The sequence below is a fragment of the Acinonyx jubatus genome, chromosome B4 (genome assembly GCF_027475565.1).
Source record: "Acinonyx jubatus isolate Ajub_Pintada_27869175 chromosome B4, VMU_Ajub_asm_v1.0, whole genome shotgun sequence".
Classification (NCBI taxonomy): Eukaryota; Metazoa; Chordata; class Mammalia; order Carnivora; family Felidae; genus Acinonyx; species Acinonyx jubatus.
The window spans coordinates 28939882-28964543 of record NC_069387.1 but is presented as its reverse complement, the minus strand read 5'-3'; the positions used below and the strand labels follow the sequence as shown (position 1 = coordinate 28964543).

The following is a 24662-nucleotide window of genomic DNA, read 5'->3' as shown; positions in this document are numbered from 1 at the left end:
GCAGGCTCCACACTGTCAGCACAGAGCTCGACACGGGACTGAAACCCATGAACTGTGAGATCATGACCTGAGCCAAAATCAAGAGTTGGATGCTCAACTGACTGAGCCACCCAGGTGCCCCTACCATATGACTTTTTAAGGTTAATTTGCCAATAGCATAGGGTGTGATGTAAAATTATGCCCTGGATATGGTAAAGGATTATAAAGAACACAAACTGTTATTTCCATCACACTTCACAAGAGGGAGAATAGGCCCTGCTATGGGCCAATATTCATCTGTTCAAACTCTAATCTCCAATATGATGAGACTTGGAGGTGGGGCCTCTGAGAGGTAATTAAATCAGTAGACATATGAGATATAAGAGACAACAGAGTCTGCTTACTTTCTCTACTTTTTCATCATTTGAGGATACAGCAAGAAAAGAGCCATCTGCAAACCAGGAAGAAGGCTTTCACCAGAACTCAACCATACTGGACCACTGATCTCAGACTTCTCAGCCTTCAGAATCGTGAGAAATAAATTTCTGTTGTTTATGCCACTCAATCTGTGGTATTTTGTTAGAGCAGTCCAAACTAAGACAGGCCCCCATCTGTGACTCTACTAATTTCTACCCAGGAATTTCTACCCAGTATCATAGAATCTACGGATGGTAATAGTATGTTTCCATTACCAGGTGGAATAGCTTGAGTAATCAACCAATTGTTATTCTTCAAGTTCTTATTATGAATAATTTGAAAACCAAAAAAAAAAAAATCAGGAAACCCATCTTTTATTTTTTAGATTTTTTTTATTTTTAATAATAATAATCTCTACACCCAAATGTGGGGCTTAGACTCACAACCCCAAGATCAGGAGTTGCATGCTCTACTGACTGAGCCAGCCAGTCACCTCCATTTCTATGTCTTACTGACATGTTCCAGTGAAGATCCTCTTCCTGAGAAGAGTACCCTGGTTAACAAGGTGGCCTGTGAGGTAAGTTTGAGGTACTTAAAATGGTAACAGGAGATTTAGCTGCATATTGTGGAGGAAGGGGGACTCCTTTTATCTCTTTTATAAAAGCTGTTGTATCTTATTAATGAATTGATAAAAATTATTAATATTTAATGAATATTACTTATCAATGGATAGTTTTTTTCCTCTTTGGACGAGTTCTAAGAGATAGAATCTAGGATTCATATACATAGATGGATTATAAAAATGGGGTAAAATATAAATTAAAATGCTTTTATCTTGTATCCCCTTAAATCTCAAGGAAAATGTCTCTAAGAGTTTATGTAAAGCTATTCTTTTTAAATGCTATTCTATTTTTTAAAGTTTTAAAAAATGTTTATTTTTAAAAAAGTTTTTCTATTTAAAAGCCATTGCTATGAATGGACCATAATTCATTTATCCAGTCCTAAAAATGCATGTTGTTTCCATGTTTATGTTTATACAAATATGCTAACAGGAGTTACTCCCCATAGAAACAGAAATATAGGAATTACCTATATGAACATCTATGGGAGAATTATAAATTAATACATAACCATAAAATAGAATGCTATAGTGCTGGTGGGAAAGCAAACTGGTGCAGCCACTGTGGAAAACAGAATAGAGCTTCCTCAAAAAGTTAAAAATAGATCTACCCTATGACCTAGCAATTGCACTACTATGTATTTATCCAAAGGATACAAAAATTCTGATGTAAGGGGCACATGCACCCCAATGTTTATAGCAGCACTATTGGCAATAGACAAAGTATGGAAAGAACCTAAATGTCCATCAACTGACGAGTGGATAAAGAAATTGTGGTTTATATACACAATGGAGTACTGCTTGGCCATGAGAAGAATGAAATATGGCCTTTTGTAGCAACATGGATGAAACTGGAGACTGTTATGCTAAGTGAAATAAGTCATACAGAGAAAGACAGATACCATATGTTTTCACTCCTATGTGGATCCTGAGAAACTTAACAGAAGACCATGGGGGAGGGGAAGGAAAAAAAAAAAAGAGAGGTTAGAGAGGGAGGGAACCAAAACATAAGAGACTCTTAAAAACTGAGAACAAACTGAGGGTTGGTGGGGGGTGGGAGGGAGGGGGGGTGGGTGATGGGTATTGAGGAGAGCACCTGTTGGGATGAGCACTGGATGTTGTATGGAAATCAATTTGACAATAAATTTCATATTTAAAAAAAAGAAATTAATCCCCTTAGTATTATTTTATATTTTATAATCATGCTTACTGAATCATACATAAAAATATATTTACATTTTAATGAATAATTACAAAGCAAGCATCCACCAAACCACCACTCAAGATCAACAACTGGATACCTGGGATTGCCAATATCCTAGAAGCTCTTTATGTGTCCCTCCCTATTCACAACCCTTTCCTTCAACTTACTATCCTGTTTTTTTTTTCTCATCTTTATATCTTTTCTATATTTTTTAATATCCTTAACCAACATATTTTCCCAGATTTTAATTTATAACAAATGAAAGCACTCCCTGTGTTTATGACTTGCTTCTTTCAATCAATATCACATTTCAAAAGTTAATGGTATTCTGAGTAGCTATTTTAAAATTTTTCATTATGGTAAGATTTTCCACTCCACAAATAAACCACAATTTGTTTATCCACCCTACTCTACAAATATTTAGGATCTTCAATTTGGGGGCTGTTACAAAAAAAAAAACTTGGTATGAAAATTCTTTCACACAGATGTGAATGACTGTAGTTCCGTGACCTGCTCCACAGATGACCACAGCAGCTTTCATCACTGAAGAAACCAATGGCCAGCACAGCCACTGAGAACACCCCGCAAATTTCAATGGATTTTGTCCCACAGGTATTTGCAATGGCTAATGTCTCCCCTCAGTCCCCACCACACACACCTACTACCACCACCACTGGAGCCCAAGAACCACACAAGCAGCAAACCTATGACTGTGTGGCTATGGGAGTGCAAAATACCAGCCTAGATCCCCGTGGCCAACATCCACCACCATACGCTCATTCAGGGCTAGCCCCTCCATTCGTACATCTGCATGCTTCCAACTCAACCCATCACCAGCCTCTACTGCCATGCACATGTCCAGAGGGAGACTATGCAGTCATAGAAGAGCACTGCCAATAGCCAAATCTTCGCAGCTGTTTGCAGGCCTCTGTAGAGGAGGCTCTGTCTTCTGTCACTGTCCTGCACCACTGCATTCACCTGTAGCTAAACCCTCCAACTATTTATCCACAGACCCCTAGCCTATTACCAGCCTCCACTGCTGTATGGCTATAAAAAACCCAGAAGCCATAGTAGTGCACACAGACAGTCAGGTTCCCCAAGCTATCTGTGTGCCCACAACTGGCTTAGCCCTGGATGTCTTCCCTGGCCCCCACTGCTACCTATGTTTTTACAACTGGCCACTGCCACTACACACACACCTGCTGAGGCCCTTGGCCAAGATTGTGTATACCACCAGCTCTGGCCAAATCACTGATTGCTCTGGTCCCTTGCAGTTGACCCTAGAAACAATGCTAAGGACCTCAAGAGCCTCTGAAGTCTCTGCAGACCCCTGTAATATTTGCCAAAGACCATGAAATTGTTGATGCTGTGGGCTGAAATGGCTTGAGCTGGCAAATCACAATACTTGAGACCTGGTTCTGCCACATGCCCCCTCATTTGCCCCACACCATTAGACATGGGTCATGACACTCTTCAGCATCCCCCCACCTGCAGTTGAAGATCTTTCCTTACTGAACTCAGTCCATGAAATCTAAAACAGCTAACTGCTTCTTCAAATGTGTAGACAACTATGCAAGAATACAGGAACCACAAAGAATCAGGAAAACATGACTCCACCAAAGGAATATAGTAAATCCCCAGTAATTGGCCCCAAAGAAATAAAGATATAGGACTTGCCCAACAAAGAACTCAAAATAATTTTTCTGAAGATGCTCATAGAGCTACAAGAGAACACATATAAGCAATTTCATGATATAAAATAATACAAGAGAAAAATGAGACAGTCAACAAACATATAAGTCATTTAAAAAATAGAAATTTTGGAGTTGAAAAATATCGTGAAATAAATAAACAAGAAAAAGTGGGACTACATCAAACTAAAAAGTTCCTGCACAGCAAAGGAAAACATCAACAAAATGAAAAGGCATGCTATAGGAAGGGAAAAATGTTTGCAAACCATATATCTGGTAAGAAGTTAATATCCAAAATATGTTTTTTTAATCCAATAAAAAATGGACAGAATACCTGGATGGACATTTTTCCAAAGGCATACAAATGGTAACAGGTACTTGAAAATGTGCTCAACAACATTAACCATCAGGGAAATGTAAATCAAAACAACAGTAAGATATCATCTCACACCTGTCAGAATGTCTATTATCTAAAAGACAAGAGGTAACAGTTGTTGGTGAGGTGTGCAGAAAAAGGAACACTGTGTACTGTTGGTGGGAATGTGAACTGGCATAGCCACAATGGAAGACAGTATGGAGGTCCCTCAAAAAATTAAAAATAGAACTACTGTATAATCCAGCCATCCTACTACTTCTAGGTATATATCCAAATAAAATGAAATCACTGTCTCAAAGAGACATCTGCTCTCCCACACCCACTGCAGCATTATTTACAATAGCCAACACATGGAAACAATCTAGAAGTCCATAGACAGATGAATGAATGAAGAAAATGTGAGGGGTGTGTGTGTGTGTGTGTGTGTGTACATACACATATACATTCAATGGAAGATTATTCAGCCATAAAAAAGGAAATTATGCCCTTTGTGACAACACAGATGGACCCTGAGGACATTATGCTAACTGAAATAATTCATAAAGAGAAAAACAAATACTATATGATCTCTCTTACATGTGGAATATAAAATATTGAAAAAGAAACAGAATAGAATGGTGGTTTCCAGGAGCTGTGGCATGGGGGAAATGGGGAGATGTTGGTCAAAGGGTACACACTTTCAGTTATAATATGAATAAGTTCTGAGAATCAAATATACAACATGCTGACAGGAGTTAATACTGTATTGTATACTTGAAAGCTGCAATGAGAGTAGAGTTTTAATGTTCTCACCAAAACAACACCAACAACAAAATGGTAATTATAAGAGATACAGGATAAATAAACTACCCATATTGCAGTAAGCATTTTGCAATATATGTGTATCAAGTCATTTTGATTACCTTAAACTTATACAATGTTATATGCAATTATATATCAATAAGGCTATGAAAAAAGAGTCTAAGGGTATGCACATCTGCAACTTAATTAAAGAAAAGCTATTTTTCAAAGTTATGCGTATGAAGAGTTCCTGTTGGTATATACCCTTGTTAACACTTAACATTGTTACACTTTTTAATTTTTGACAATTTGAGAGGTATGAAACAGTTTCCCATTGTGGTTAGTTTGCAATTCCTCGATTATTCGGTCTTAGATATCTGGATTTATTATTTGGTTAAATTCCTATTTATCCAAAAGATAATTGTCATTTTTTCTGGATTTATAACAATTCCTTATGTCTTCTGTATGCTAATCATTCAACAGTTTCAGGTAATCAAAATCTCTTTTTCCACTACGATTTATTTCAAATTTTCCTGATGGTATCTCTTGACAAACAAATTTTTAATTTTAACATAGTCAATTTTATCAAATTTATCCCTTATGACTGGTACTTTTATGTCTAGTATTAAAAGCCATTCTCTTACCACACAGTAATGAGGATATTCTTGTAAATAATCCAAGAAAATATGTAAACTTTTGCCTTTCATATGTAGGTGTTTAATGACATGGAGTTAATTTTCAAATATGCTATGAGGGAGTGCTCCAACTTTATTTTCCCCATATACATATCAATTATCATAATACCACTTATTGAAAACCCCATGTTTTCTCAACTTATCTGTAATGCCACCTTTGTTACATATCACATACCTAAATGCATTATGTCTGATTTGGGGCTTCAATGCTATTCAGTTGGCTTACTTGTCTTTCTTTCCCTATCTTAACTATTACAGATATATAATAAGTCTTCCAACTTGGAAAAATATTTTTCTAATTTCATTTTCACTAGTATCCAAAAAATGAAGCTCCTACAGATAAATTTAATGAAACACTACAAGAACTTTTCTCTAAAAACTATAAAACATTGCAAAAAACCAAGACCTAAAAATGGAGATATAAACTATTTTCATGTAATGTAAATATTGAGTTAAAAAACCAAACATTCAATTTTGAATTTGGTTTTGTTTATGTTGTGAGAAAGTGGTCCAGTTTCATTCTTTGTGTGTTGCTGTCCAGTTTTCCAAACACCACTTGTTGAAGAGAATTTTTTTTCCATTGGATATTCTTTCTTGCTTTGTTGAAGATCAGTTGACCATATAGTTGTGGACTCATTTCTGGGTTTTCTATTCTGTTCCACTGACCTAGTTTTGTGCCAGTACCATCCTGCCTTGATCACTACAGCTTTCTAATATAACTTGAAGCCTAGAATTGTGAGGCCTCCAGCTTTGCTTTTCTTTTTCAAGATTATTTTAGCCATTCAAGGTCTTTTGTGGTTCCATACAAATATGTTCATCTGTTAAGTTTCTTAAATTCCACATATAAGTGAAATCATATGATATCCATCTTTCTCTGACTTATTTCCCTTAGCATAATACCCACCAGTTCCATCCACGTTGTTGAAAATGGCAAGATTTCATTCTTTTTCATCACTGAGTAGTATTCCATTGTGTATATATACCACATCTTCTTAATCCATTCATCAGTTGATAAACATTTGGGCTCTTTCCATACTTTGGCTATTGTTGATAGAGCTGCTATAAACATTGGGGTGCATGTGCCCCTAGGAATCAGCACTCCTGTATCCTTTGGATAAATTCCTAGTACTGCAATTGCTGGGTCATAAGGTAGTTAGTTCTATTTTTAATTTTTTGAGTAACCTCTACTCTGTTTTCCAGAGCAGCTGCACCAGTTTGCATTCCCACCAACAGTGCAAGAGGGTTCCCCTTTCTCCACATCCTTGCCAACACCTGTTGTTTCTTGCATTTTTTATGTTAGCCACTCTGACTGGTGTGAGGACAGAACTAGAGTATATTATGCTAAGTGAAATAAATCAGGCAGAGAAAGACAATTTTTATGATTTCATATTTGGAATTTAACACAACAGATGAACACAGGGAAAGGGTAGGAAAAACAAGATAAAAACAGAGGGAGGCAAACCATAGGAGACTCTTAAATACAGAGAACAAACCGAGGGTTTTTGGAGAGGAGATGGGTGGGGAACAGGCTAAATAAGTAATGGGTATAAAGGAGGGCACTTGTTGGTATGAGCACTGGGTGTTATACGTAAGTGATGAATCACTGGGTTCTACTCCTGAAACCAACACTACACTGTATGTTAACTTGAATTTATTTTTTTTAATATGAAATTTATTATCAAATTGGTTTCCATATAACACCCAGTGCTCATCCCAGCAGGTGCCCTCCTCAATGCCCATCACCCACTTTCCCCTCCCTCCCACCCCCCATCAACCCTCAGTTTATTCTTTTTTTAAGAGTCTCTTATTGGGGCGCCTGGGTGGCTCAGTTGGTTAAGCGTCCGACTTCGGCTCAGGTCACGATCTCGCGGTCTGTGAGTTGGAGCCCCGCTTCGGGCTCTGGGCTGATGGCTCAGAGCCTGGAGCCTGCTTCCGATTCTGTGTCTCCCTCTCTTTCTGCCCCTCCCCCATTCATGCTCTGTCTCTCTCTGTCTCAAAAATAATAAAATAAACATTAAAAAAAAATTTTTTTTTAAAAAGAGTCTTATGGTTTGGCTCCCTCCCTCTCTTTTTTTTCCCTTCCCCTCCCCCATGGTCTTGTGTTAAGTTTCTCAGGACCCACATAAGAGTGAAATTAACTTGAATTTAAATAAATAAATTTTAGGGGTGCCTGGGTGGCTCAGTCAGTTCAGCGTCCAACTTGAGCTCTGGTCATGATCTTGCAGTTTCATGAGTTTGAGCCCTGCTTTGGGCTCTGCACTGATAGTGTGGAGCCTGCTTGTGATTCTCTCTCTCTCCCTCTCTCTCTGCCCCTCCACTAGTCACACTGTCTCTGCATCTCTCAAAATAAATAAATAAACTTTAATAAATAAATAATAAATAAATTTTTAAAATTAGTAAAAGATCTGAACAAATGCCTTACCAAAGATGGCAAAAAAAAGTATGAAAAAAAAATCTCAATCAGATATTACAAATTAGAGCAATGAGACACCACTAAAAACTTTTAGAATGGCTAAAATCCAAAATTCTGATAACACCAAATGTTGACAAAGATATAGGTCAATAGGAATTCTTATTCTCATTGCTGGTGGGGATACAAAATGATATAGTCCCTTTGCAAGATGGTTTAGCAGTTTCTTAAAAAACTAAACATACATTTACTATATGATCCAGCAATTGCACTCCTTGGTATTCACCCCAATGAGCTGAAAAACATGTACACACACACACACACACACAAAATAATCTTTTAGCAGCTTTTCTTTAATTGCAAAAACTCAGAAGCAACCAAGTTGTCCTTCAGTAGATGAGTGGATTAAACAAACTACAGTACATCCATATAATGGATTATTATTCATTAATAAAAATAAATCAACTATAAAACCACAAAAATCATTAAGAAGGAAATTTAAAAAGCATACTGCTAAGTAAAGGAAAGACTGTATGAGTCCAAATATATGACATACTTGGAAGGGCAATACTACAGAGACATCAAAAAGATTAATGATTGCCAAGGACTCAGGTAGATGGAAGGAGAAATAAATAGGTAGAACATGTGATGCAAGGCAGTGAAACCTGTCTGTATGATATTGTAATGGTGGATACATGACACTATACATTTGTCAAAACCTATAGAACTCTATAGCACAAAGATTGAACCCAATGTAAGCTTGGAATTTAATTAATAATATTGTATTAATATTGTATTGTATTGGTTCATCAATTTTAACAAATATAGCACACTAATGAAAAATGTTAATAAAACTGTGCAGAGAGTAGGCAGCAGAGAATGGGTATATGGGAACTCTGTACTTTCTGCTCAAGTTTTCCATAAACCTAAAACTGCTGTAAAGAAATAAATTTCATTAATTATGAAATGAAGCAATATCAAAGTTAAATAGTATAAACACAGAGTGGAATACAAAGATAACTTTTGCCTTGTTGATTAGGCTATGATATCAAATTTAGAGAATGGGAAGAGAATAAAGTTTGGCCAGAGAATATGAAAAGGGTACACTTAGCAGAAAAAGAGAGCATATACAAGTAAAACTGAATAATACTGAGAGAAAGCATATTTATACTAAAGGGGCCCAGGGACTGAGGCAGCTGTCATGGAAAAAGATAGCTCATAGATACACAGAACATATATGTGTGTTGAACATGTATATATGTATGTTGAATGGGGGGTGGAGGTGGGGTGGGAAAAATGGGTGAAAGAGGTCAAAAGGTACAAACTTCCAGTTATGAAATAAGTTATGGGATATAATGTACAGATGGTGTCTATAGTTAGTAATACTGTATTGCATATTTGAAAGTTGTTAAGAGAGTAGATCTTGAAAGTTCTCATCACAAGAACAAAAACTTCTTGTAATCTAACTAGATTTATTGTGATGATCATCTTGCAAATTATACAAATATCACATACTTGACGCTAATGTAATGTATGTCAATTATACCTCAATTAAATAAATGAATGAAGAGACAGAGACAGACAAAAGGAGAACATTTAAGTAATCAGTAACACTTCTATTATATTTAATTCTTTTGGTTTTGTGGTTAGAGGATGTGTTCCAATCAGCCTATATGTGGGCATAGAGACTTCTGTTTTTGTCCATGAAGGAGCATCAGGGACTAGAATTATTCTTTCACCTTAAGCCAATTAAAATCTTGGGGGAAAATATGTAAAACAGCAATATTCAGACATTGGAAAACAAGCAGAAGGAAAAGAAAGGAACAGAGCCCTTTGATAACCCCATCTTACTTCCTGAAGTTTCCAGGCCACAGCATAAGGAAGGGGGACCCAGAGTCTACTGCTCTCCTGCGGTTCAGAGACAAAGTTTAGATTTTTGGAAGCCCAAAGCAGCTAGAATTCACAGGACACAGTATTAGAGAGAAGACAGCTGCACAGATTCAGAAAGACAGCCCTTGAGATGTGCAGAGAGTTTTCCTGGATGTAAAAAGAAACTTTCACTACCCACTCCAAAGCTCTAGATAGCTTTCTACTCATGTAGTCAGTCAGTACTTTTGGATCAAAGGTCTCTACAGAATTTGGGAGCACTGTAGAATCAAGCTGTAGAATTAATCACTGTTGAATTAAAGCCTTTGGTTTAAATATGGCAACACTACGGTTTCAAGCCGAAGTGGAAAGAGAACAGGATTCCTGTCAACCTTTTCTACGCAAGTTTTATTTTCTAGCTTATAATATACATTGTACTCTACAGCATATATTACATCATTGTTTCAAAATTCTTTCTAGTATCTTGACATAAGCAAGGTAATTTCTCCTTTCTGTTGATAAGTAGTCAGAAGTTCAACAGAGCAGTTCTAGCAGCTCTTTATATTCATGAACCAATTGGTACTCAGCTGTTATCAAAGAATTAGTGCATATGAGTTGATCTATAATTCACAGAAACAAAATCTACAAATGACCTTTTAAGTTTATTGCCGTTCCATCTCAAAAGCTTGGCACACCTGAAACATTTCAGCAGCATACTCTAATCACAACCAAAACTCCTCCATCCCTTGGGGTGCCTGAGTGGCTCAGTCGGTTAAGTGCTTGACTTCGGTTCAGGTCATGATCTCAAGGTTCATGAGTATGAGCCCTGTGTCTGACTCTGTGCTGACAGCTCAGAGCCTGGAGCCTGCTTTGGATTCTGTGTTTCCCTCTCTCTGCCCTTCCCCTGCTAATGCTCTTTCTCTCAAAAATAAACATAAAAAAAATTGTTTTTAAATCCTCCGTCCTCAAAAATGAGTCTATTTTTTGTAGCATGTAGCCTTAATTAGGAATTTCAATACTTGCTTGATAGTCAGTTCAACTGTATGGCTCCAAACTCCAGGGACTCTATGTTATTACTTTCATAATAACTTTAAATTATAGAAAACTATAGAAATTAATGCACTTGACACAAGTTGTTAACACAATAATGTTTAAATGAGTGGAAACTTACGTGGATCAGTTGCAGAAACATCTATAAATTCTTTAGTTGGGTGGGTTTTTATGAATTCTGAAATAACAGTAAATTTGTCATATGTTTAATATATCAATTATACATATTGAGTTTAAAGAAAACTCTAAGAAAAACAATAGAGATCCCAACAGTGGAAAGCCTCCTAATCAGGCACCAAATGGTAATATCTGAATGAATGTATGTAACAATTGAGTAATATAAACTCATCATTTTCTCAACAACACTTGTTCCTCTTACATTCTTTTAATTAATGTTACCATGATTTAATCTCCCTTCCTTTCATATCTAATCACCAAGTTTTCCCAATTTTACCAGTAAATTTTCTCAAATCTACCCCGATTCTTGTTTATTTATGCTCTCATATAAGAACTTATCACACATCTAAAACACAGCAATAACTTCCCTTCCCTATACCTAGTCCCCAAACATAGCTTCTACAATGTGGCCAGAATAATCTGTCTACAATTAAATCCAACAATGTCACTTTCTTACAAAAAGTCTTCAGTGATTCCCTAGTATATACGAGGAAAAAAAAGTTCCCTAGCACAGCATCCGATCCCTCTGACTAGGCTCTCTCTTACCTTATCCCTACCTTCTAGCTTCAAATTCTAATACCATTCCACTTGCAATTCCCTATTCATGCTCTTTGCTCATACTAGGTCTTCTTCGTAAAAAACCAGATTATCTCCCTTCTTCATTTGACTAGATCCTATTATGTAAAGGACAAAGGATCCTTTGTCCTTTACAGTTGCATAAAATCTTTCCAACTCCCTCAGGTTGAACAAACTGGCTCTCTGTGGATTCACTGAAAATTATACATAACCTTTATCATGCATTCTCATGTATTACACTATATTAAAATGATACATAATGTGCTTGTGTCCTTACTGCATTGTGTATTTTATGGTGGTAACAACCAAGGTTTATTCGTTTTGTACAACTCCCAGAATCTGAAACATAATAACTTTTATTGAAAATATCAAACTCACTATTGAATATATCTTTAAATTTACTATTATATAATTTTATGGATATAAATTTTTAAACTAAGTCTCAAATGTTAATGTAATATAGAAAAACTTATAATGCTAAACATGTATAAAATATTATCACCTTCAATTATCTGCTGTATGGTTTCATAACTTTGTAATGCTCCTGGTAAATTTTCACTATGCCTGTTTAAATTTCAATAAATACAACATGTATTTATTACCAAAGAATAAGAGTTTACACTTAATAAATAGAATATATGCTCTAGATATTATACAGTTTGTAAAATAAAATTTAACATATTTTTTAACTTTTATTCACAGACAGTAAGGTAAATTAATTAGTACCAAGCAAATAAGTATAAAAGTCACATTATGTAATTCTAAAAATTCTATGTATTCCATGAATATAATTAGGTATATCAACAACAATCTTAATAAAAATAGCAAAAGTAAATTGAATAAAAATAGGATATTTATTTTAATGGTGAAATTGTTAAGAGCACAAGTTCTAGAGACAAGCTGCTTGGCTCAAAACTTGTCTTTCCCACTTACTAATTATATGACCTTGGGTAAGTTATTTAATGCCTCTGACTTTTAGTTTCTTCATCTATTAAAATTGGGATATTAGAGTACATATCTCAGAAAGTAGTGCTCTTCAGATCACTGTTTCCACGCTGTATGTCCACAGGCTGTTTGCCCTGCCTTCTTGCCAAGAGCAACCCCAGTGCCCTCTGATTTCATTCATATGTAGAATTTAAGAAACAAAACAGGGACCCCTGGGTGACTCAGTCAGTTAGGAGTCTGACTTTTGATTTCAGCTCAGTTCATGATCTCCCAGTTGGTAAGACTGAGCCCCACATCAGGCTCCCCACTGACATCATGGAGCCCCTTGGGATCCTCTCTCCCTCTCTGCCCCTCCCCCACTCACACTCTCTTTCAAAATAAACTTTAAAAAAAAGAAACAAAGAAATGGGAAAAAGGGGGGGGGGAAGCTAAAAAGACAAATTAAAAAGCAGACTTTTAATTATAGAGAACAAACTGATGGTTGTAAGAGGGGAAGTGAGAGGAGGGATGGGTAAAATAGGTGATGGGGATTAAGGAGTGCATCTGTCATGATAAGCACCAGTATGGAACTGCTAAATCACTATTTTGTACACCTGAAACTAATATAATGATGTATGTTAACTATACTGGAATTAAAACAAAAAATAAAATAACAAAATAACAAAAGTTGAATATGTCAGACATCTAATGTATAGCATGCTGTTTACAGTTAACAATATTAATGTATACTTCATATTTGCTAAGAGTGAATCTTAAAGTGTTTTCACCACACACAAAAAAAGTAACTATGTGAGGTGGGAAAAAAAAGTCCTAAAAGGTATTCCATGATAATAATTTAGTCATCTATTAAATTCAAGACAGATAAACCTCAAATATCAAAAGTCAGATAATAGGAGTATCATTGTAATCAATCATTTGAATCTTTCTCCCATCTGTCAAAAAAAAAAAGGCTTTCCACAACTAGAAAGTAGAGAATTTTTCTTTAGAACATATCCCTATCCCTATGAAATTTTTAATGATGCTGTTCATAAATAACTTTATCTTAGTTTCCTATTTACTATAGAAGCTACATAATCAAACTGAGAGAATATTTTAAAAGCCAGATATTTAAGCCAGCCATTCCAACAGAACTTTCTAGCAACAGCCACATGTGGCTACTAAGCATTTGAAATATGGATAGTATGAATGCAGAATTGACTTTTTAATAAAATTGAACTGAATTTCAATTTTAGTAGCTAGATGTGACTAGTGACTACTGATTTTCCGGTGCCACTTCAAACTGTCAAAAATTTCAAATAGGAGCAAGCTGAGTATACTATTTGATATGATTTAGAAACTACATACAGCACAATATCTGAACCATTACATGTGTTACTACTTTATACCCACTCTTATTGTTTTGAATTCTATTAACTCTTATATTTTACTTACTTGGGTTTAGACAACAAGGCTTTCAAGGAGTATAAAGACTCTTGTTTAAGACGATTTTTCAGTTCTTCTAGTTTTTGCACCTGCTTTACTACTTGTGCAAGGCTTAAAGTGACTGTTTTGTCAGGTGCTGGAAACTCTGTTTCTAAAAAATTTTGATCTTTACTTATCTAAAACATAAAATTAGCCAGTTACTTAAGAAATACCCATTTTGCAACTATATCTCAAAGAAATGTCATCATTTTATTTACAAGTTACATAATTTTTATATTTTATCTATAACTACAATGAAATAATAATATTTTATAAATATAATTTAAGAGTAATTATCTAGCAACAGAATTATAGTTAAGTATTGACTTTTACATGTCAAAACTCAAATCCTTAATATAGGAGAATTTTAAGCAAGTTCAATAACAATTGTAGCAGAATAATTAACGGTAATTCAAAATATTTACAAGAGAATTCTAAAATAATTGATTTCCCAAAATCCTTTTTAAGAATACTCTTACCTGTGATAAATATGGAAATACAGTAATTTGCTCTCAAAAGCAATACTTTCTACTACTAACTCCCAGAAGTTAATATATAAGTCCATGAAACTGGCATTCTTCCATCTGTATGTGGAAAACTGAGACCCATTTGGATGTCTCAAGACTTTTTGAACAGACCAAGCTACAGAATAATGAGCAGTCAGGAGAATCAATAGGATCCATAGAATAAGATGATAGACCATAACTGGTATTCTAGACAATAAGTCTATTTAAAGAAAGTTCATCAAGATGAATGCCCCCCCATCCAAAAAAACAAAACAAACAAAAATAAAAAATAAAAAAAATGAAAGAAATATCAAACAGCTAACATGTGGAGACATAAGCAATCAGAGTAGCAATGGAGGTAAAAAAAAAAAAAATTCAGAATAGCAGAGATCCACCCACACATATACCTCTGACCCTTATGATGTGAGGGAAAGCTAAAAAGAAAAAAAAAAGTAGTAGTAGTCAAGGCATAGTCCTAAAACCTAGCAAAGAGAAATTCTAGCAATGGGAATTTAAAAGAGACATTTTAGTAATGGCTACTTGAAATGGAATTAGGATATAACAGCAAGAAGTAAACACTGGGCAATGTTCTGGAAGTCTGAAACTGGGGGATACAGGACAACTGGAAGAGATGTATGGAAACTCTATGGACAAAGGCAGGATCCCAAAGAGGACATAATTTGGTATATAAGATACATTGCCAAATCATAAATGGAATCTAAAACCATCATAAATGGATCTAAAAAGTGATGTAGCAATCAGCCACAGTTATCAATTTATTAACTCTCATCTAAAAATTCATTCTTACTATGAAAAATTATATGCCAACAAACTGGACAACCCGGAAAATGGACAAAGTCCTAGACATCCGCACACTGCCAAAACTCAAACAGGAAGAAAGAAAATCTGAACAGACCCATAACCAGCAAAGAAATTGAATCAGTTATCAAAAATCCCCAATAAATAAGAGTCCTGAGCCAGATGGCTTCCCAGGGGAATTCTACCAGACATTTAAAGCAGAGTTAATACCTATCCTTTTCAAGCTGTTCCAAAAAATTGAAACGGAAGGAAAGCTTCTGGATTCATTCTATGAAGCCAGCATTACCTTGATTCCCAAACCAGACAGAGACCCCACAAAAAAGGAGAATTACAGGCCAATATGTCTGATGAAAATGGATGTAAAACTTCTCAACAAGACACTAGCAAATTGCATTCAACAGTCTATTAAAAAGAATTATTCACCACGATCAAGTGGGATTCATTCCTGGGCTACAGGGCTGGTTCAATATTTTCAAATCAATCAATGTGATACGTCACATTAATAGAAGAAAGGATAAGAACGATATGATCCTGTCAATAGACGCAGAAAAAACATTTGACAAAATACAGCATCCTTTCCTTATAAAAACCCCCAAAAGGTTGGGATAGAAGGAACATACCTTAACATCATAAAGCCATATATGAAAAGCCCACAGCTAATATCATCCTCAATGGGGAAAAATTGAGAGCTTTCTCCCTGAGGTCAGGAAAATGACAGGGATGTCCACTCTCACCAATGTTGGTTTTTTTTTAATTTTTTTTACATTTATTTATTTTTTGAGAGACATAGAGAGAGCACAAGTTGGGGAGGGGCAGAGAGAGAAGGAGACACAGAATCTGAAGCAGGCTCCAGGCTCTGAGCTGTCAGCACAGAGCCTGACCCAGGGCTTGAACTCACAAACCATGAGATCATGACCTGAGCTGAAGTCAGACACTTAACCGACTGAGCTACCCAGGCACCCCTCACCAATGTTGTTTAACATAGTGTTGGAAGTCCTAGCTACAACTGACAACAAAATGAAATAAAAGGCATCCATATTGGTAAAGAAGAAGTCAACCTTTCACTTTTTGCAGATGACATGATACTTTATATGGAAAACCCAAAAGACTCCACCAAAAAGCTGCTAGAACTGGTACGTGAATTCAGCAAACTTGCAGGATATAAAATCAATGTACAGAAATAGGTCTCATTTCTATACGCCAATAATGAAGCATTGGAAAGAGAAATAAAGAAACTGATCTATTTACAATTGCACCAGGAACCATAAAATACCTGGGAATAAACCTAACCAAAGAAGTAAAGGATCTGTACTCTGAAAATTAAGGAACACTTGTGAAAGAAATTGAAGACACAAAGAAATGGAAAAATATTCCCTGCTCATGGATTGCAAGAACAAACATTGTTAAAGTGTCCATACTACCCAGAGCAATTTACACATTCAATACACAATCAAAATAGCACCAGCATTCTTCTCAGAGCTAGAACAATCCTAAAATTTGTATGCAACCAGAAAAGACCCTAAAAAGCCAAAGTAATGTTGAAAAAGAAAAAACATAGGGGGAGGCATCACAATCCCAGACCTTAGCCTGTTACTACAAAGCTGTAGTCATCAAGACAGTATGGTATTGGCACAAAAACAGACACATAGACCAATAGAATACAACAGAAAACCCAGAACTGGACCCACAAATGTATGGCCAACTAATCTTCGACAAAGCAGGAAAGGGTATCCAATGGAAAAAAGATAGTCTCTTTAGCAAGATTCTGAGAGAACTAGACAGCAACATGCAGAAGGATGACACTGGAACATTCTCTTCCACAATACACAAAAATAAATTCAAATGGATGAAAGACCTAAACGTGAGACAGGAAATCATCAAAACCCCTAGAGGAGAAAACAGGCAACAACCTCTTTGACCGCGGCCACAGCAACATCTTATTTGACATGTCTCTGAGGGCAAGGGAAATAAAGGCAAAAATGAACTATTGGTATCTCATCAATAAAAAAAAAAAAAAAGCTTCTGCACAGCAAAGGAAAGAATCAACAAAACTAAAAGGCAACCAGTGGAATGGGAGAAGATATTTGCAAATGACACATCAGATAAAGGGTTAGTATCCAAAATCTTTAAATAATTTACCAAACTCAACATCCAAAAACAAATAATCCAGTGAAGAAGGATGAAACTTATTCCAGGGAAGAAGACGTGAATAGACACTTTCCGAAGAAGACTTCCAGATGGCTAGCAGACACATGAAAAGATGTCCAACATCACTAATAATCGGAAATATATATCAAAACTACACCAGTCAGAGTGGCTAAAATTAACAACTCAGGAAACAACACATGTTGGCAAGAATGTGGAGAAACGGGAACCCTCTTGCACTGTTGGTGGGAATGCAAACTGGAAAACAGTGTGAAGATTACTCAAAAAATTAAAAATAGAACTACCCTATGACCCAGCAATTGCACTACTGGGAATTTATCCAAAGGACAGAGGAGTGCTGATTCACAGGGGCACATGTACCCCAACGTTTACCACAGGACTATCAACAATAGCATATTATGGAAAGAGCCCAAATGTCCATAAACTGATGAATGGAAAAAGAAGACGTGGCGTACATATACAATGGACTACTACTCAGCAATGAAGAAGAATGAAATCTTGCCATTCACAACAACATGGATGGAACTGGAGGGTATTATGCTAAGTGAAATAAGTCAGTCAGGAGAAAGATGGATACCATGTTTTCACTCATATGTGGAATCTGAGAAACTTAATAGAAGACCATGGGAGAAAGGAAAGAAAAAAAAAATAGTTACGGGGGGTGGGGAACCATAAGACTCTTAAATACAGACAACAAACTGAGGGTTGATGGGGGTGGGGGGGGGTCAGGTGGGTGAGAAAAATGGGTGATGAGCATTGAGGAAGGCACTTGTTGGGATGAGCACTGGGTGTTGTATGTAAGTGATGAATTACAGGAATCTCCCCCTGAGGTCAGGAGCACACTGTATACACTGTGTGTTAGCTAACTTGACAATAAATTATATATAAAGAATGGCCAAATAAGATAAGAACACTTTATATAAATAAATTTTAAAAAAATAAATTGAAAAAATAAAGAATTCATAAAATTTAAATAAACATTTTTTAAAAAGAGGATTCTTACATATCTTCATAAGCTTGACTGTCCAGTTTTGCTGTCTCCACTGAATAGGCTGGTAAAACAAGGGCTTCATAATAATATAATAAAATATATTGTACTAAAAAATAATAAAAAATAAAATAAAATAAAAATCCATTCTTGGGGCACCTGGGTGGCTCAGTCAGTTTAAGCATCCGACTTCGTCTCAGGTCATGATCTCACAGTTCATGGGTTTGAGCCCCATGTTGAGCTCTGTGCTGACAGCTCAGAGCCTAGAGCCTGGAGCCTGCTTCGGAGTCTGTCTCCCTCTCTCTCTGCCCCTCCCCCACTCACACTCTGTCTCTCTCAAAAACAAATAAACATTAAAAAAAATTAGGGATGCCTGGGTGGCTCAGTCGGTTAAATAACTAGCTCTTGATTTCAGCTCAGGTCATGATCTTGCAGTTCATGGGTTTGAGCCCCACATCGGGTTCTGCACTGATGGTGTGGAGCCTGCTTGGGATTCTCTATCTCCCTCTCTCTCTCTCTGCCCCTCCCCTGCTCATTCTCTCATTCTCTCCCTCTCTCTCTCTCTCTTTCTCAAAATAAATAAACTTAAAAAAAATTAAAAATCGGGGCACCTGGGTGGCTCAGTTGGTTAAGCATCTGACTTCAGCTCAAGTCATGATCTTGCGGTTTGTGGGTTTGAAGCCCACGTCAGGCTCTGTGCTAACAGCTCAGAGCCTAGAGCCTGTTTGGGATTCTGTGTCTCCTCCTCTCTCTGCCCCTCCCCTGCTCATGCTCTGTCTCTCTCTGTCTCTCAATAATAAATAAACGTTAAAAAAAATTTTTTTAATTAAAAATCCATTCTTCATTGCTGTGCTTACAATAGTGGAACATTTCTGACAGGTAGCATGTTAACCTTTATCAATGGAGAGTTCTAGACACTACAAAAAGAAGCAGGTTTCTTCCTAGTTCTGTCATCTCTCTCTGCTTAATCCTAGGGCACTGCATAGTATACCTAGTAGAGCTCACCTCCAAAAAGTTACAATAGCACCACCCCATAGGTGTCTTCCTCACAAGGTCCCTGGCATGGCTCATTCCCTCAGGTAGCTTCTCCTAGAACTTCTTACAAAATCTACCAGTGCAGAAACCCCTTCAGGAATCTTTCCAGCATACCACCCTTGGAGACAGCAAAAGGAACAGCACCTCTCCAGAAGATGGCTTTCCCCAGTACCAGAGAGGATGGCTTCCCAATGTATCACCCTTATGACCAACTTCCCAGTAAGTCCTGGTTCCACCAGTATGGCACCCCAGAAAACTCAGTGATGACAGCTGCTCCTTCTTCACAAGTTCTGGACCTTAGCCCTGGGTTAGGGACAGGGTAAGGATGGGGGTATTAAGATTCGTTCCTTCTTTAAGTACTTTGCTTCCATCCTATCAATAGAGGCTGTTCCTTATATCTTCTATCCCTATATTCTTTAGAGTTGCCTTTACCTCTTGGTAGGGATTCTCCTATATTAGTAATTCTTTATGTTGAACTTTCCCTATTCAAATTACAGTGTAGTTTTTATCTTTTGATTAGACCCTAACTGATACATTGCATTTCCTGTTAAGAATTCAATTTAAACATGAGTCCTTTCTGGGAGAAGAGATGATATCACAGAACTAAAGGAATATGGAATAGACAATGAGATTATCAGCTACAAGATTTCATCAAAGACACCTACTTGGCACAGGTTCCAGCAGAACAGCTCTGAAACACATAGCCTATGTGCTAATCCTACATTTCTCTAGTGCAGCTCACCACACATTCTGAAGGCTTCAACATGTATCTCTGTTGATGTAACATGACCGCAGGCATTAGCCTCACCAGCATGTACTATCAATAAAATGTGTCAGCAATAAAAACAAGATTATTCCAAGATTCTCAAATGCTAGTATACACAATAATCCTCTAAGAAATCCTATTAAGGGGCACCTGGGTTGCTCAGTCAGTTGAGCATCCAACTTTGGCTCAGGTCATGATCTTGTGGTTTATGAGTTCGAGCCCCATGTCAGGGTCTGTGCTGACAGCTCAGAGCCTGGATCCCGCTTTGGATTCTGTGTCTCCCTCTCTCTGTTCCTCCCCCACTCGCACTCTGTCTCACTGTCTCTCTCTCAAAAATAAAGAAAGAATAAAAAAATTTTTTAAAGAATTCCTATTAAAAAGGCATATTGCTAACCTATACACATACAAAAAGAACTTTAATTCAGGAACTCTGACATGGAGTTCTGAAATGGGCATTTGGAACAGGTATCCTGGGTAATATTTAAACATGATCCATCAAACATATTTAAGAAACCATTCATCAAAAGCCATAAGATAATACAAACACATTGGCAATGTATCTAATACACACCAAATTTAGTAGTTATTCATAATAATTAATTATGGATTTAAAAACTGAAAAATTTGGAATTCTAGACCAGAAGTTTAGTTCTATACTAAAGGTTCCTCCTTGTGAATATGAATGCATACACCAGGATTTCAGAAATACTGGAAATGATGGTAACTGGCACTAAAGTGTAAATAGTAGATATAGAGAAAGATCAACATATATGAAAGCTATTTAGGACATAAAATCAAAAGGACTCAGGAATGTACTGAATATTAAGAAATCAAGTTGTCAAGGTTAATCGCCACACTTCTGTTTTACCCAACTGGATAGATATTACTACCATTCACTGAGACAGGGAACACTGGAAGAAGTGTAAGTTTAAGGGTAAAAAAATTCTTGGTTTTGATCCATTGGGTGTGAGGTGAAATAGTCTAGAAGGTAATTATATACCCATCTGGAGTTCAGAGGATGATTTTGAGCAAGAAGTGTACATTTCTAAATTGCCAGTATAAATGTAACACTTAAATTGAAAAACCAGTTGTGGTTGCCTAGGGGGTAAGTTTAAAGTAAAGAAAAAAAAAGGAGGATATAGAATGAAATCTCAAGGCGCTCAAATATTTATTGATTATAAAATAAAGGTGGTTCTAAAAAGGAAACAGCTAAAGAGGTAAAACAGTAGCCAAGAAAGCATAATTCACAAAAGTCAAAGAAATAGTGTTTTAAAAATGACGAAATGATTGACAATGTCAAGTATAGCTAAGGTAAAGAAAATTCCTATTGAATTTGACAATATAAAAGTTTCGTAGAACCAAACAGAATGTTTTCTTTATTATGGAGAGAGAATCTAATCAGGGTAGGCTGAGAAATGCTTTGGAAGAAAAGAGTATATATAATAAATTGATGCCAAAAAAATGAGCTCTGAAGTTTCAAAGTATGGCCCTCAGCTAAACTGTTAAGTTTTTATAGAAAATCCACAAAAACTCCAATTATTTTTGATAGCCCTAGTTGGCTCTTTCAAGGAGAGAACATCCAGATTAACCTCTTCACTAGATGCCAATTTATCAGCTAATATTTTTTTTATAAAAGACTCAACTAGTTTTATTGTTCCTCAACTATCTTCAAGGCTTTTTCTCTCCTCTCTTTTATAAATCTTTGATTTTGCCTTTATTTAAAAAAAAACAATAATTTTTTTAATGTTTATTTATTCTTGAGAGAGAGAGAGAGAGACAGAGCGTGAGCAGGGAAGGGGCAGAGAGAGGGAGACACAGAACCCAAAGCAGGCTCCAGGCTCTGAGCTGTCAGCACAGAGCCCAACGTGGGGCTCAAACCCATGAACCATGAGATCATGACCTGAGCCAAAGTCAGATGCTTAACCAACTGAGTCACCCAACAGTAATGTAATAACTATTTCCCTTATGAGTAAATTTGCATACAATTTTTTTTAAAGATTGGTTATGAAGGGCAAAAAAGAAATAGGCCAGTAATTGGAGGGAATGTGGCATCAAATTAGAGAGACATGAGTATATTTAAAACCTGAAAGGAAGAACACAATTGGTTAGGAAAAGTTTAATATGCGAGAATGATTAATCAATTTCTTAAGATAAGATCCAAAACAAGTAAAAGAATGAGTCTTATGTAAGAAGAGGAACAATATTTGTTTAATAAGAATAAAGGAGGAGTGAATGAGCATGGATTTAAATAAACTGTTTGGTAATTTAGGAGTTCTAACCGGTGGCTTATATATCAGGCACTTCAAGTGACTCATTGAGAGTGTAAATGAAAATGGGACCGAGGGAATATAGGTTTGAGATGATGGCTGAAAAGGATTGAAATTCATTTCAGAAATGCAATAGAATTGCCAGGCAATATTCGAAATAATTATGTCTGAATAATCATGTCACTTTCTTCATCATTGTTTTACAACTAAGCTAAAGGCCCAAAAAGTAAATATTTGCATTTATTCAAGTTTAAGTTGTGTTAGATAAATGCAATGAAAAGAGAAAGAGGTAAACAATATTAGGAAGTTAAGAAATTCACTGTGATTAAGTACCTACTGTCTAAGCTAAACAGAAAAATAAGTAAAAAATACTGCAGGAAGGTAAAGGAATGAATGAACCAGTAGTCTTGATGAAGTCAAAGAATGGCCAGAATAGTATTTAAAGCAATAATTGATAAGTCAGAAGTTTTTAGTTCAAGAATGAGTTGCCTGGGGGTGCCTGAGTGGCTCAATCGGTTAAGCATCCAACTTCAGCTCAAGTCATGATCTGACAGTTCGTGGGTTGAAGCCCCACGTCTGGCTCTGCACTGACAGTGTGGAGCCTGCTTGGGATTCTCTCTCTTCCTCTCTCTCTCTCTCTCTTCCTCTCCTCCACTCATGCTCCCTCTCTCTCTTTCAAAATAAATAAATAAACTTAAAAAAAACAGCATAAAGTCTTTCCCAAAATGGAATTAAAAACCCTTAAGGTTAGAGACCGATAGTTTTCAAAATGGTCATAAAACATCTGAAAATCTAAAGTATAAAAAAAATTATGAAAATAACATTAAATTTAAATAAAACCAATATAAAATTTTATAAGTAAGCATATTATAATATCATACATGTTTTTTAAATACAGGAGAAAGGTTTAAGCTGATATAAGTTTTTCCTCGTCACTTACTCTTTTACATTAATTAGGAAAGAATGATAATTAAATTTCCATTATTTATTTTTAAGAGAAAGAATGTGTCAAACTCAGAGCATCTCAGATACATGCAGGAATGTAGTGTGCAATCAAGGAGAAACATTTTATTCTAACCTTTAGTTCCTTCTCTACCTAAGTCAAAAGATTATAAACAATAGTTATTCAAAAAATCTTAACTAATTTCAAATTGATTTTCAAATGAGACAAAATATCAATTTAATTCACAATTAAGAAATGTTATACTTACCTCCTCCATCTGATTGACCTGTAGCTGAAACCACTTTAAAAAAAAGAAAGAAAGAAAGAAATACTTATTGACAAGTTATTCAAACATGTGGGTGGGTACAGGTGTGTGTGTGTGTGTGTGTGTGTGTGTGTGTGTGTGTGTGTGTACTTCATCTATCAAATATTAGTCATGAACCAAACATCATTTATCCTAGGGTTCAGAATGGGGCTATTGCAACATACAACTGGAATATAACATTTTAAAATTTATATAGTTGCAAGTTTGGGAGTTCTTTTTACTTCCTCAAAACTTAGAAACCTCTTCTTCATTAGTGTGTATTTCTGTATTATAATTTCAGTAGGTTTAAACTGTAATATATTGAACATACCTTAAAAAGAGATTCCAAAATCTGGAAAATAAAGTTTTAATTAAAACATTTAAATATAAAATTATTCACTATGTTATGATATGATAAACTATTTAATTCTCTATAATTTTCAATAAGAAAAATATACAAATTATTAAAATAAAACTATAAATCTACAATCCAAGATAAAATTTTTATAATTACAGATATAGTTTTTAGTACATCATGCATAGACAACTCAGTTCTAGAAAACTGTCCACCATTATAGATATATAGTATGATACCCAAAAATAATGTACATTTTTTATTTCA

At 35.8% G+C, this 24662-nt stretch overlaps 1 protein-coding gene across 4 annotated transcripts in view; it reads right to left on the bottom strand.

Moving 5' to 3' along the window:
- Positions 1–24662, bottom strand: part of LOC106977130 (coiled-coil domain-containing protein 7) — a 144594-nt gene that overhangs the window by 71824 nt on the left and 48108 nt on the right. For all 4 annotated transcript variants that reach the window (XM_053225490.1, XM_027073763.2, XM_015074644.3 and 1 more), the window contains 5 exons: positions 24372–24392; positions 24005–24037; positions 14217–14383; positions 12343–12404; positions 11209–11265 (listed from right to left, as the gene is read on the bottom strand). In XM_053225490.1, coding sequence (XP_053081465.1) covers positions 11209–11265; positions 12343–12404; positions 14217–14383; positions 24005–24037; positions 24372–24392 — 340 coding nt within the window. The remainder of the gene's footprint in view (positions 1–11208; positions 11266–12342; positions 12405–14216; positions 14384–24004; positions 24038–24371; positions 24393–24662) is intronic.